The sequence below is a fragment of the Macaca mulatta genome, chromosome 6 (assembly GCF_049350105.2).
Source record: "Macaca mulatta isolate MMU2019108-1 chromosome 6, T2T-MMU8v2.0, whole genome shotgun sequence".
Taxonomy (NCBI): Eukaryota; Metazoa; Chordata; class Mammalia; order Primates; family Cercopithecidae; genus Macaca; species Macaca mulatta.
The window spans coordinates 80311804-80325474 of record NC_133411.1 but is presented as its reverse complement, the minus strand read 5'-3'; the positions used below and the strand labels follow the sequence as shown (position 1 = coordinate 80325474).

General features: G+C 37.6%; 1 protein-coding gene across 8 annotated transcripts in view; it reads right to left on the bottom strand.

Annotated features, from left to right (window-relative positions):
• Positions 1-491: 491 nt before the first annotated feature.
• ARHGEF28 (Rho guanine nucleotide exchange factor 28) overlaps positions 492-13671 on the bottom strand; it is a 313068-nt gene continuing 299888 nt past the window's right edge. For all 8 annotated transcript variants that reach the window (XM_078004863.1, XM_078004862.1, XM_015140272.3 and 5 more), the window contains one exon: positions 492-1637. In XM_078004863.1, coding sequence (XP_077860989.1) covers positions 1468-1637 — 170 coding nt within the window. In that variant the 3' untranslated portion in view covers positions 492-1467. The remainder of the gene's footprint in view (positions 1638-13671) is intronic.

The window sequence follows — 13671 nt, the reverse complement described above, 5'->3', positions numbered from 1 at the left end:
CTAGACCTTATTGAAAAAGGAAAGACAGATATTTCTAGATGTCTTTAGGAATGGGAGATACATGTTGTAATTGAGGAATTCAGCTTGGAGGTGAAGTGATTGAATAGAATTTTAATAAGTTATATCCATTCTGTGAAAAGATCACTGAATTTTTAATGTAATTGTGACAAAAATAGCCAGAAGCAGCAAAAGCCAGAAAAAGACAGCCCCCGAAAGGGGCTTTTTAAAAAATTAGGATTGGACTTGCCTAAGTAAAAATATAATGTAGATATCCAACTTAACAACTTTAAGTAGGGAGAAAAAACTATTGGAATCTGGGTGATTTTTTTTTTTCTGTTCCTATCACATCTCACTCCTAGTAAGTGTTGCATTTTTGGATGAATCTAATAGTCTTCCTTTATTTTCACTTTTCATGAGGTGAGATTATATGTGTGTGTGAAATGAGTGTTTTACTATGGTCCTACACACAATGTTAAAATTACAAAGTAAAATAATGAGGTAAAAGATATTTATTGACACCAAAATACATACAAGTACTTCCGAACAAGATAAAAATATCTCCTGGTTTCTCACACAGACCCATACTACTCAGAAGGCAGGATATGCCAGTTTTCCTTTGTGGAAACGTGTTTCCAGGCAGCAAGCTTCATGAGGAGTGGGCAGTTTTGTCCTTAAAAAAACTGCAGAGAAGGGTTCTTTCCAGGGAGTGGTAGTTGGTGCTCTAGGTGCTGGGAGGGACAGGCCAGCTGATAGAACTGAGGGCTCTAACAAAGTTCACTATTTACATCAAAATGACTTACTGGGAGCTCTAGGCCTCTGGGCCTCGTTAAAAGATGATGCTGAACTGTGTCTTGAAACCCCACCAGCATTAGGCTTAGGTACTAAGCAAGTCCGGACTGTATCCCTAGCTCAGTGACTGACCAATCACAACAGGTGCCCAGTTGAATAGTGACTGTAACAGATCACCACTTTTAATGCTCCCAGAAGAAATAAGCACATAAAAACTAGCTGAGAAAAGCCCTTTCCCACATCCTCCTCTGCCTATGTGGGCACTGAGGCAACTGCCCTGGCTGTGAAAGTTCACCCCTTGTGAATACCACTCTTTAAATCCAAATTGCTTCATTGAGATCTTAAAAGGAATCTCGAAATCCAGTGATTGGATAGAAAATGTGACATGGAATTTTACTCTAGAGTCAAAACAACTTTTAAAATATTTCTGCTTGTTCAAGTTAGCTTCTCCTCCAGAAATCTGAAATTAGATGTGATAAGTTAAAGATTATACAAACAGGGCTGCTTTCAATAATTTAATTAGACTTATGCCAAAAAATGAGCTTGCAGGAAATATTAAATATTATTCTTAAAGCAATTTGGACACAGACAATCACACATACATAAGGAATGGAAAAAAAAAAAAGTTTCTCCCAAAAGTGCCAGTGTTTTGTTTTGTTTGGAAAAATGACAACACAATTAGAGGTAAACAATATTTTCTTTGGCGCCATCTCCAGTTTCCCCATCTTGTCTGGTCATTGTCCTTGCCGGTAGATTTAGCTTTCCTTCTGTTATAAACGCCTGCAGTTGAGAGCGGTGTGAATTTGAGTCATGAGGGGTTGGGGACTCAGTGTGGGAGGTTTCCAAATCTGCAAGAAACAGACAGCACAGGTTATAGGAGTCTGCCTGAGATGTACAAGACAGATGTCTTGGCGTTCGAGCTAAGATTAGGAAATGCAGTGCCCATATAGTCAGCCACGGAATGGCCAGGCCCAAGGAGAAAGGAACATAATAGTGTCAAAATCATTCATCAGTATCATTAAGATGTGTTCGATTGTGTGCACAAATGTCTCCTGTGACTAAATATGGGTCACCGTTCATAGGCCCGTAAACCACTGCTATGGCTGAAAAAGGGATGCCCGTTTATTTTTAAAATGGGTGAAGGTCATGGAAATACAGTATATACTCCAGCTATGTGTAAATCAACTGTATTTGCATCTGCAGAGCACCTTCCCTCAGCATATCTGTAAGTCAAGAATTGACTTCAAGGCTCCAATAACATATTTGGCACTTTACTGATGTGGGCAAGGGGTGGGGGCAAAAAGTGAAAGAATGAAGGAGACCCTCCAGCCTCACCATTATGCTGTTAATAACAAATCTGTTAATACTACACAAAGTACTCAGCAAGAGCAGCCAGGTTCCTAGGGAAAATCGAGCCAGTTTCAGCTCTGACTGGGTTTGATGTTTTCTGGTTACCTAGCAACAGCAGGACACTGTGTATTCTCCCTTTTTCTGATAAAATCCTCTAATATTATCGTTTCAAGGAAAGACAAAAGGGAGGCTTGATTTTTGAAGAAAGACACTTGCTGCAAACCATTTTCCCTGCACTTGTTCCACTGACCACTCACCCTCAGGCTCAGCCATATGGCAAAATTACAAATAACCACCTTGTGTTGGAACAAAAACCTAAGTAGGAATGGAAGTCCAGGTGGGAAAGGAGGGCAAATAGCTCTCAGGCCCACCTGCTTTTTTTTTTTTTTTTTTTTTCAGTCATTAAGAGGCCACACACACCTACTACAAACTTATACAAATTAAAATTTTTAAAAAATTAAAGAACATAAAGAAAAAAAAGAGGCCATTGTAACCCTCGCCACATTTTCTCAAAGCCTCTGTTATTTAGATGGATACACACATGTGCAGACATTCTAATGACACAAATGCTTGTGGCCTTTGCCCTCCTGACAAGGATCTTTGGTTGCTAGAGAAGGTAGTAAGCAAGGCTTGGCAAGAATGAAAGGAAAACTGCCCCCAGAAGGCTCCGTCTTTGGGGACATGGTGGCCTTGCCACACCTCATTTCATCCCATCTTCCAATAGGAGGTGGGTCAATAGGGGAGGAGCAGCCAGGACCACAGGAGCAGATAAAGATCCCTGGAGGAGCTGCACCAAAGCTGGACTGTGCCTCTGAAGCAAAGGAGGACCCTCGAGGCAGGTGAGAGGAGGAAGAGAGGTAGGGAGGCACGGGGGTGAGGCTGCAACCACAGCTCTGCTCAAAGGCTTAGCCCATCCCTGACCCTTTAGATGCCAATAGGCACAAAGCTTGATTTTACTGCTCCTGATTCTAAATGCCGTACATCCAATTCCAGGAACTGACTAACAACTGAAAGTATACCTGCAGAAAGTGCCTCTAACTGCCACCATTTACAGACAGATTTCTCTGGGCACAGGAGTTGTCCCAGGTCTTTTACATTCGTCATCTCTCTCTAAGTCTCAAAATGCTAAAACCCACAATTTACAGGCTGGGAAACCAAGGCTCAGGCTAGTGAAATTCTGCCCCTCATCGTGCAGCTAGGAAGTGATCTGGATCTGAGCTCAGAGGACGGCGGCCATGTGATGAGGCCTTGCTCTGATGATCAAGACTCTCATGCTTCTCATTTCTTTTTGTGCGGAAAATGGCTTGGCCATCTTTTCTAAATTAAGAGACCCTCGATGTTTAACACTTTCCCTCCCTTCAATACTACATTTTGAAGAGTCACTTGCCAAAAAAAAGAAGAAAGCAAAGGCAAAAAAAAAAAAAAAAGACATATTAATGTTAAGCTTCTCAAAACTGACACAGCAATTGTTATAGAACTAGGAACCTCCCTTAATTGGGCAAACAAAAATATTCCCAGGCAATGATTTCCTTGTCAGGGCAACATTACAAATCAACCTGGAATGCTCTGAATCCTATTTTACCACATTGGGAGACAAAGCATGCCTGTGGTCACGACACGCAGTCACACTTCCAATTCCTTTTCCCAGCCTTCAACTGAAGCTATTTCACCTCTAAATACAAATATGCACAGCTAAATTGCTGATGTTTAATTTTATACAACTTCAAAAAAATGCCCCCAAATTTCCATCCAGCAGACACTGGCAGACTGAACAGGTCACCAGAGCCACAACAGTGCTGCCTCCTTGCCAACAGAAGGACCAGCCAGGGCATAAAATGTACTACATTGAGGATGAAAAATCATCCAGTGAATGAGGCAGCTGGGAGGTGATTGCTGACACATCTGACAATGCCAGACATACTGGAAGCCCTTAATCTAGGTAGGTTTTCTTCATCTGGGGTGTGAAACATGGAGGAAAAAATTCAAAATACTGATATTTTGAGGTACATGGAAAGTCTCCTTAATGGCTTCAAGAGAAGACTTATTCAAAAACAGCCAAATTGAATGTATATTTAAAAAGAATTATTTCTAAGTTACACTGTATGCTCTAGTTCGGGAAGATAGAGAACCAAGAATGAATGGGGATGGGGGGTAGGGAGTAGAGTGTCTGTGTGTGTGTGTGTGTGGTGTAGTGTGGAAGTTTAATCAGAACTTTTTCAAATAAGAATAAAAATACAGGAGAAACACATTCCTAGGTGAGAGCTCATCGTGCCCTAAGTGAACGGCCCATGTTGTAATTCCAGATGTATTACTGGAGGTGGCTGTGGTTGTATGTCACCTGGACGGTAACTCAATTTCCTTCTCCATGTTCCTTCTTGGTTTCTACCTGAACTATGTAGGCAAGGTCAGACAGTCTGTCTTTGAAATTAGAAACCGTTTGGTGATTTCTGATTTTGTTACTCCATTTCAACTCTGAAAGAACCAGCACAGCAATTGTATATTTCTCAAGGCCAGCCACCTTTTTCCACACTTTTTACCCTAGAGAATATGATCATCATATAGAACCCTAAACTGAAAAAACATTTGTTAATATTAAACCTCACTGACTCAGAAAGCAGAATTCTTGCTATGTAAAACTAATCATCCAATTTCATTTGTGATTGAATTGCCTGTAAACCGATGGACATAAAAATGTAATAACTTATTTATAATAAGCAAGGAAACAGTAATACAATCACAATTTGGTCAACTAAAAACCAATACTATTATAATGAAACAAAACCCAAACAACTACAAAAAAACCTTTCAGCCAAGTATCTCAACACAATTTTGCCTCTTGACATAAAAGAAATAATTTGATCCCTATCATTATCTCTGGAAACTAAACAGACTGAGTATTATTAACCTTTAGAGCAAATAAGCTAAAACACACAAAAGCCCCAAAGTCTGACTAAACCAAGTAGAAAAGTGGGATCTTGGTTGAGGGTTTTTTCTGCTACATTACTGAGCTTTTGTTCACAAACTAAAATTTCAGCCTCTGCAGGAAACTTCGATACTCACATTATGAGGACCACTGTAGGGGGTCTAAGTTAGTCTCCTAACATGGTTTCAAAAAATTACAGGTACCTACATTTTGGCTGGCACCATTCCTTTTCCTTCTGGGTATGTGGGGCATGAAATACTTAGACTGTCAGGAGACACACTTGCAGATAGCACTGATATCCAGAGAAAGTTTCCTAAATCTTCCAGTATTTAACCCTTAGGTGCAACCTGCTGGTTGGCACTTGCGTTTATTATTTTCACACTTTTCTCTGTTTACCCAATATTGACATTTCTAACAGTGAAGAGAAATCAGCCTTCCCTCCATTGGCTCACCATTATCATCATTCTTTTGAGCCAACTGACTAGTTGGCTATTTTCAAGACCAGACTATCATCACAGTGCATAAAATGCAACTATGTGTCATATTTAAAATGAACAAAGTGGCTGGGCAATGGTAGTTCACACCTGTAATCTCAGCACTTTGCCGGGCCAAGGCAGGAGGATCACTTAATAAAAATAAAAGTAAAAATAATAAAATGAACAAAGTGCCCCCTAAACTGGGAAGTGAATAAAATCTTTTAAATCACAAGGTAAAATGTAATCTTAGGCAAGTCATTGCCCCTCTCTGGGCTTCAGTTCGTGAAGGATTGAAGTGAAATCATCATTAAGGCCTCTTACACTTCTTATGTTACGTGTGAAATTTTACATTTGTATTTGGGCTCAGTGATTCACCAAATAATATTCTGGAGGTACAAAAAAAAAAGCATGCATTTTTCAATTGCTTTATACTTGAGAAACACAACCAAATTTATTACCTGATGCAGGTATGAAGCATTGAAATGCAGTGTGAAGCATTTCAAAATCATGGTTTTAAGGCAATTGCCACACTTGTCCCATCACTATATTTTCAGTCTTCCTAAGAACATACATTTGAAGTGAGCCCACACACCATCCTCAAAAGATAGTATTTGCAAAGTTAACTAATGAGTAGAAGATACTGTCCATAATCAAACTCCACACTTGATCTTCCCTCTGATGAATAGCAAACTTGAGTAATTTGTCATAAAGAACAGGACTGTGACAAGTAAAAAAGGGTTGTCTTACAGTTGAAAAATACTTAATGTAGCCTTCGCCTTTTTCTGAATTTCTTCCTGCTGAATAGAAAAGCATCATGATCGTGATCATTGTTAAATCAAAGTTTTATTTAAATCTAAATGCAGCAGTATCATTTTCATCATAAACATCCACTGTCAAGGTCTGAATTTAGCTCACCAGTGCACCCCATGGCCAGGCACCCAGAAGCCCAGGGCTGCACAAAGCGTGTTTAGTCTGCTGTTGAGAGCACTGATGACGCGCTGTTCAGTTCTCTCCCTGTCTTATCCCATTCCATCCTCCCCAACAAAGGTCACAAAACAGAACTTCATGTCTTCTGAGCCTTGGCTCTATTCTTGCTTATTTTAATCATATGTCTGACTTGTACTTCTTATTACTATATCCCTTGTGCATGTTCCTAAATCCAAAATTCACACTTTCCTAGAACAACTCTACTTCAAAAAAAAGCGGGGGGGGGGGCTTATCATTAATGTTCCAACTCTGTAAAATAAGTTATATTCCCTATTTAGTGGTTGATTCATATTTACCCTCTGAAACATTTAAAAAATCATTTCCTGATGGCATTACTGGCAATCTCTAAGTTTTCTCAGGAGCATTAATGCACAGCATTGTTTCTTCTGATGGAAAACATTTATCATACAGAGCTCGAGGTATCTTCAGAACAAATAAAAATTGGTCTCTGTCCCTAATTTTGTGCAACTCAATTTTCTGTAGTGAGCCATAAATAGGATGTGAGCCCCTGGCATGAAAACCAGTCTGGAGTTTATATCTGAAGCAAACACTCTAAATTAGTGTTATAATTCCCTTTTCTATTCTTCATATCAATACCGCACCTGATATAAAACAACTGAAGTGTGCTTTGGGGTGGGCATGTGTTTGTGTTTGCATGGGGCATGTATAATACATGTATAAATTTGTAAAGTAAGAGCAAATTGTGTTACAATTTTTTAAGTTGTGATTGTGAGAGTTGAACTTTAATCAGTACTTAACATATTTGGAATAGTCAATATGGGCTATATAAGTAATGCTGAGAAGAAACAGAAATGAAAGCAATCCATACAATGAAGATGGCATTATATTAACAGGAGATATGATATGGTACATCAGTCCTCTCTGCTGTCTGAACTTTGATTCGTTCTCATGCTCTTCATTCCCTCAAGAAGAAGGCTACTGTTAGGGAGTCATGGCCTTCATGTCACAAGCCCCATGGGAGTATGGGGCAAACAATTCTACTTTTCCCTCTTCCTTGAGATGCATTTCAAAGTATGTTTCTCTAAACAGGATGCCAATAGATATTGATGATAAAATAATGCAGTGGTCAAATAAATTGATGAAATTCTGGGTAAATCAAGTTTGTTAATCAACGGATCCCCCCGAACTTCAATAGGCTCATGTGTATTATCAATTTCTCAGAGCAGAAACCAGTATGTAGCATCCCCCAAACTCAGGGAGCCTTTTCTCACAGTTACCCTACAGCATTGTGTTCCCTGTAACATAGTTGGAGAATAGTGCATTCAAGAATTATAAGTCTATTAAAGATTAAGAGACAAAAATGGTCAAGATGCCAGAACAAATCAGGAGTGAGAAGGTGGAAATAGGTGAACTTTTCCAAATTCAGAAGCTTCTAAATTCTGTATGTAACATCTATATTAGACCCAGGCAATAATTATCAATGGCTATTAAAATCATTAGGAAAAAAGCTGATGTGAAACTTCATAACAGATCAAGCTGACAACATCTGAACCCAAGGATCAATTTTAATAACACAGAAAGAGAAACAGACATTGTGTGCCACGTGATGAGATGCAATTTACAACACCATCTATGTATTTTTTTTTCATGTCAAAAAATAAAGCCTGCATCTAATCAAATTTATATTCCCAGCTACTAATTTACAGGAAATATAGGAGCAGAAGAAGATTTCAAATGACACGATGGGAATGCAATCAGGAAAATCCAGAATGTGGGGAATATTTCAGGAAAAAAATTGAACTGGTCTTTTCCACAAATAACACAGTCCTTATGACTCAAGAGGCATTTAATAAAATAAAAAACAAACAAACCCAACCCAGTCTTCTTAACAATTGTAAAATTTTTAAAGGAGGCAACAGAACTTTAGATTAAAAGAGACTTAAGAGACATACCAACCAAATGCAATATATGAAATTATTTGGATTCCAACTCAGAGGGGAAAAAAAATTCATGAGACAATCCAGAGAAGTCCAAATACTGACAGCATGATTTTAAGTAACAACTGTCAATTTTTTTTTAGATGTGATGATCATATTGTGGTTATGTTACAGAAAAAAAAAAGTGCTTATCTTGTAGAGAAAAGTATTTCTGGATGAAATGATAGGATGTCCTGGATTTGCTTTAAGAGAGCCCAATGCAAGAGAAGAGGGAAAAAGCACTGAATTAAGGTTGGCTGTGGGCAGATGGGGTTCACTAAACAATTCTCTCTACTTTTGAATAGGTTTGAAAATTTCTATAACATTTTAAAAGTCTATAGGCTTCCATATATTTGGACTACAATATTATAAAGGGTTCTGTTATTCCAACAGTCTAGCTTCTATATATCTGATATAAATGGAACACTGTGGTAATAAATTAGAAGCCTCCTCTGGATGCCAACTATGTTTAGATCAATTTTAATGCAACTGTATGACAAGTCATTGGCTAGGGCATGTATGGGTTTATATCTATTTAGAAAGATACACAAATTGTGTGAACCTACGCTATAAAATGGATAAGCTCATTTGAGCTTATAGCTACCCATTAAAAAGAAGACAGATTCAGGTATGGTCTTTGCTCTTGCCTAGAAAATCTAATAACATCTCCTATGTAAAACAGAATTCAGGAAATATTTCATTTTATAGCCTCGGTGTATCTGTCCTTAGAAATGAGTTAAGGTTTTCTTGGAATTTGGATTTCTATTCTCCAGTCTTTAAAATTTGTGTTCATTTGAAGCTTAAAAAGTAATATTTAAGAAATAGGAAATAAAAAGTAGTATAACTAGTCCAAAACTACCAAAGTAAATTTCAGGTTATAATAGTGGTAGGTTTCAACGTATATTGTCAGATGAATAAATGAATTAGTGAATACTTAATTTGAAAATTCTAATATAATTAGAGTCATGGGAAATCACTAATTTGGAATTCTTATGTTTAGAGAGGATATTAAAATTTAATTTAGCCTAATCCTTGTCGTCTTAGCAAAAACAAACTGAAAATGTAGTCAAGATAGGATTACATTGCAGGGCTTCTCCTGTTCAGCCACTAGCATTATTTGACCTTGGGTAATAACTTTATCTGGAACTTCCATTTCCTTATTTGTAAAGCACTTGAACTAGATAGAAGTCAGCCCTCAACTTTTTCCCACAATGACACTCAGAATGACATTCACTCCCATAGATTTACCCAAATTATAGGCTGTGTCACAGATGAAACAGACTGTAAATTATTAGCAATTCCTAGGCTAACGCAGTCACTTCAAGCATTTCACTCCACGAAAAAGTATGTCAGAATTAAGTGAGGGAGAGAACTGTTATTACGAGGAAAACTAGAATTTTCTCTAATTTATAATGATACATATCAAACTTTAGTAGTTTACAAACTTTAGTAGTCTCTCTATTATTTCTGACATAATACTTGGGCCACTTCTCAATACTGACAAAAATAGATGAAGGTACACATATGCTTGAACTGAAAGATTTCAAGTTTCTTAGAACACTAACCTTTTACATTTTAACACCAAAAACTTCAACATTTACGTTTGTTTTTAAGGTATTTCAAGGTGATCTATAAATGTAAACAGCCAGGCTGTGGAAAACCTTTAAAATTACGAAAACAACATAACGTATGGAGTACTTACTAAATGCCAGGCATTGTTCTACATATTTTGTATACATCTCTTATTTGATTCAATCCCACGCCAATCCAAAATGGTAGGTAAACTATGAAATAGGAAAACAGGAGTCTAAAATAGAGACAAATCTAACTTGGAGAAAACAACACAACTCGGGAACACAGAAAGCTGAAGAAAACTTCCAAAAACCATAGTTACTGTCTTCAAAGAACTCTTTAAGAGACATTTTGAGCCACAAAACCAGATTCTTTTGAGCCACAAAACAAGATTCCATAAAATAGGAGCTGTAACAGGAAAAATACCTTGAAAATTTTCAGTATGCTAGCTAATATTTTTTAAACAATCAATGGAATAGCAGGAGTTAAAGAACAACAAAAAAATCCCCCAGAAAATAGAACAAAAGTGCGAAGAAATGGAAATAGAAGGAAAATGAAACAGAAAAATCAGAGGATATAAAAGGTCCAATTTCCAAGCAGCAACAGTTACAGTAAGAAAAAACTGAAGAGAAGCAAGTATTTTTTTTTTAAATAGAATATCTCCCAGAACTGAGGGAAAAACATCTCTAAAGTGAAAGAGCCTAATAAATAACCAGTAAAAATGACTTTAACAAAAGATCTCACTGAAGCACGTGATAAAATGCAGATGAGGGGACAAAAAAGACAATTCTAAAATGATGCAGAAACTAAGAACAGGTTACCAAAAGAGAACCCGGAAGCGGAAAGGCATCAGACTTCTCAACTGCAACCCTGGAAAGTGGAATCAAACCCTTCAACAGGCTGGAGGAAAAGTTTTGTATTCTAGAATTCTAAGCCCAGACAAATTATTTAAAGACAAGTGTCAGAGTCGCAAAAATAAAATGAGAAGGACACTTCAGCTAATCTGGAAAAAAATTTCCTTTTATCAGACTTTTTCTTAGGGAGGTCCTGGAGATACGTCCAACCAAATAAAGGAAAAGACTATAAAGGGGAAGCATGAGACTGAGGGCACAGAGGTTTCAACACAGGAGAGAGAAGGAATGGCCCTGGGTGAGCATGCAGAGCAGGCCTGGAGAGCAACAAGTCCGTATTGGAACAGAAGTACAGAGGACCCTAAAGGCAAAATTTCCAGGAAAGAAAATGAAGCAGATAGACGTTGACTATATTGAGTGTGTGTAAAATAATATTGATAAGCTATTGAGAGAGGCACAGGAACTTTGGAGGAAAACATAGCAAGGAGTAAGGAAAAAGGTATGCAAAGAAAACACAAGGCACATGGTTAGTCTCAGCAGGATGGAACAGCACAGCCAATAACATTTTGTGTAGTTTCTGCACTTGCAATTGAGTCTTCTCCACCTAGAAAAAGCTTAGTTCTCACGAATGTCCTTTCCAATTTTAAAGTGTTCACATGTCATTGTAAACATGATTTCTCTGAAAACTACTCAAAGTACAAAATATATTAAAGGTATTCCAAAAGAGTTGTCTATATAATTAAGAGTGAACACATTTGAAATTCCAAAATCTGCTGTGAGTCAGAAAATACTTTTATGAACAGGAAACTCACAGAAGGAGGCATCTAAACAGCCAAAAAAATGAAATGATACTAAATCTCACTGGTAATCAGAGAAGTATGAAAGAATGGGTTACCATTTCATGCCCAGCATGTGGGCAAATTTTAGAAGCCTAACAATGCTACAGGCTGGGGAAGGTCTGGAGGAACTGGAGTTCTCATATCTTGCTGATGATAGTTATATTGTACAACAACTTTGGAGAAAAATCAATCATTCCTGGCAATAGTGAAGACATCCTTCCCACTTCTAGGTGTTATACTTGAAATAAATTCTCACTCATGTGACTAAGGAGATGTACATAAAAAGGTGTTTACTGATCTTCACTTCTAATAGGAAAAAACTGGTAAGCTCCCCTAAATGCTCCTTAGTAATATACTAAAATTTTTTCATTAGAGTGAAATAATATATAGCAGTTTAAAATGAGCAATTTGTGTCGCATGTAGGAATATGCATTTTGAGTGAAAAAACCAAGTTGCAGAAAGTACATATATATTTAAATGGCTATATGTGTTAAAAACAAAATTATGATATTTTGTTTTTAGATATAAATATGTAGCATTATAAAAATGTAGCAATAACATAGAAACATACTGTGGAAATCATATCCACCAATTTTAAGATATTTGCTGAGTAGGAAAAACAAGGGAAAAGATATGGGTAAGGGCCTTTAGCAATATCTGTAACATTTTATTTCTTTAAAAAAGCAAAAAGGCAAAGATCTGAAATAAATATGGCAAAATGGCCGGGCGCGGTGGCTCAAGCCTGTAATCCCAGCACTTTGGGAGGCCGAGGCGGGCGGATCACGAGGTCAGGAGATCGAGACCATCCTGGCTAACACGGTGAAACCCCGTCTCTACTAAAAATACAAAAAGAAATTAGCCGGGCGTGGTGGCGGGCGCCTGTAGTCCCAGCTACTCCGGAGGCTGAGGCAGGAGAATGGCGTGAACCCGGGAGGCGGAGCTTGCAGTGAGCCGAGATCGCGCCACTGCACTCCAGTCTGGGCGACAGAGCGAGACTCCGTCTCAAAAAAATAAATAAATAAATAAATAAATAAATAAATATGGCAAAATGGAAACATTTGTTAATTGCCTAATACATATTTTCTATACTTTAAAAATTTTCACAATTAAAACTTTCATATTAAAAATTTTATTAAACTACAACACACAATGTGTGGCCTTTATTTGAATCCTGAGTCAAAAATACACTGGAAAAAGCATACACACACATGACATTGTGAAATAACTGGCAATCTAAACATATGACTATATGTTGATATTATGGAAATATTTTTTCCTAGGTGTGATAACGATTTTTAAAAGAGAGCCTTATCTTCTAGAGACAAATACTGAAATGCTTATGGATGAATAAATGCTTATAGATGCTGTTTAAGATCCGCTTCAAAATAATACAGTGTGTACTGGGCGTAGGAGTCTAGAAGAAACACAATGAGGCATAAGTTCCTGAATTTTTGAAGTTGACTGATCAGAACATGAGTGGTTATTATATTCTAATTTTGTATATGTTTAAAATTGTCCATAATACAATCAGGTAGACAAGAAATATGTCAAATTCAATTTGTAAATAATCAAAACAAATTCAGATATTCAATCTTGGAGTCCCTGTTAAGAAGTAGGAACTTTTCTCAGGAGGCTGAGGCAGGAGAATGGCGTGAACCCGGGAGGCGGAGCTTGCAGCGAGCCCAGATCGCACCGCTGCGCTCAAGCATGGGCGACAGAGTGAGACTCCATCTCTAAATAAATAAATAAATAAATAAATAAATAAATAAATAAATACAAGTCGGAACTTTTTCTGAGTGCACTGAATTAAATGACGTACAGGTCATCAGCCTCAAGAATAGGGTAGTATTTTCATGACACTGAATTCCTCTTAAGGCTCTAGAGACCAGAGACTTCTAAGACTTCTAAGCCAACTTTCTGGGGAACTGCCTGCCTCACAATCCTACC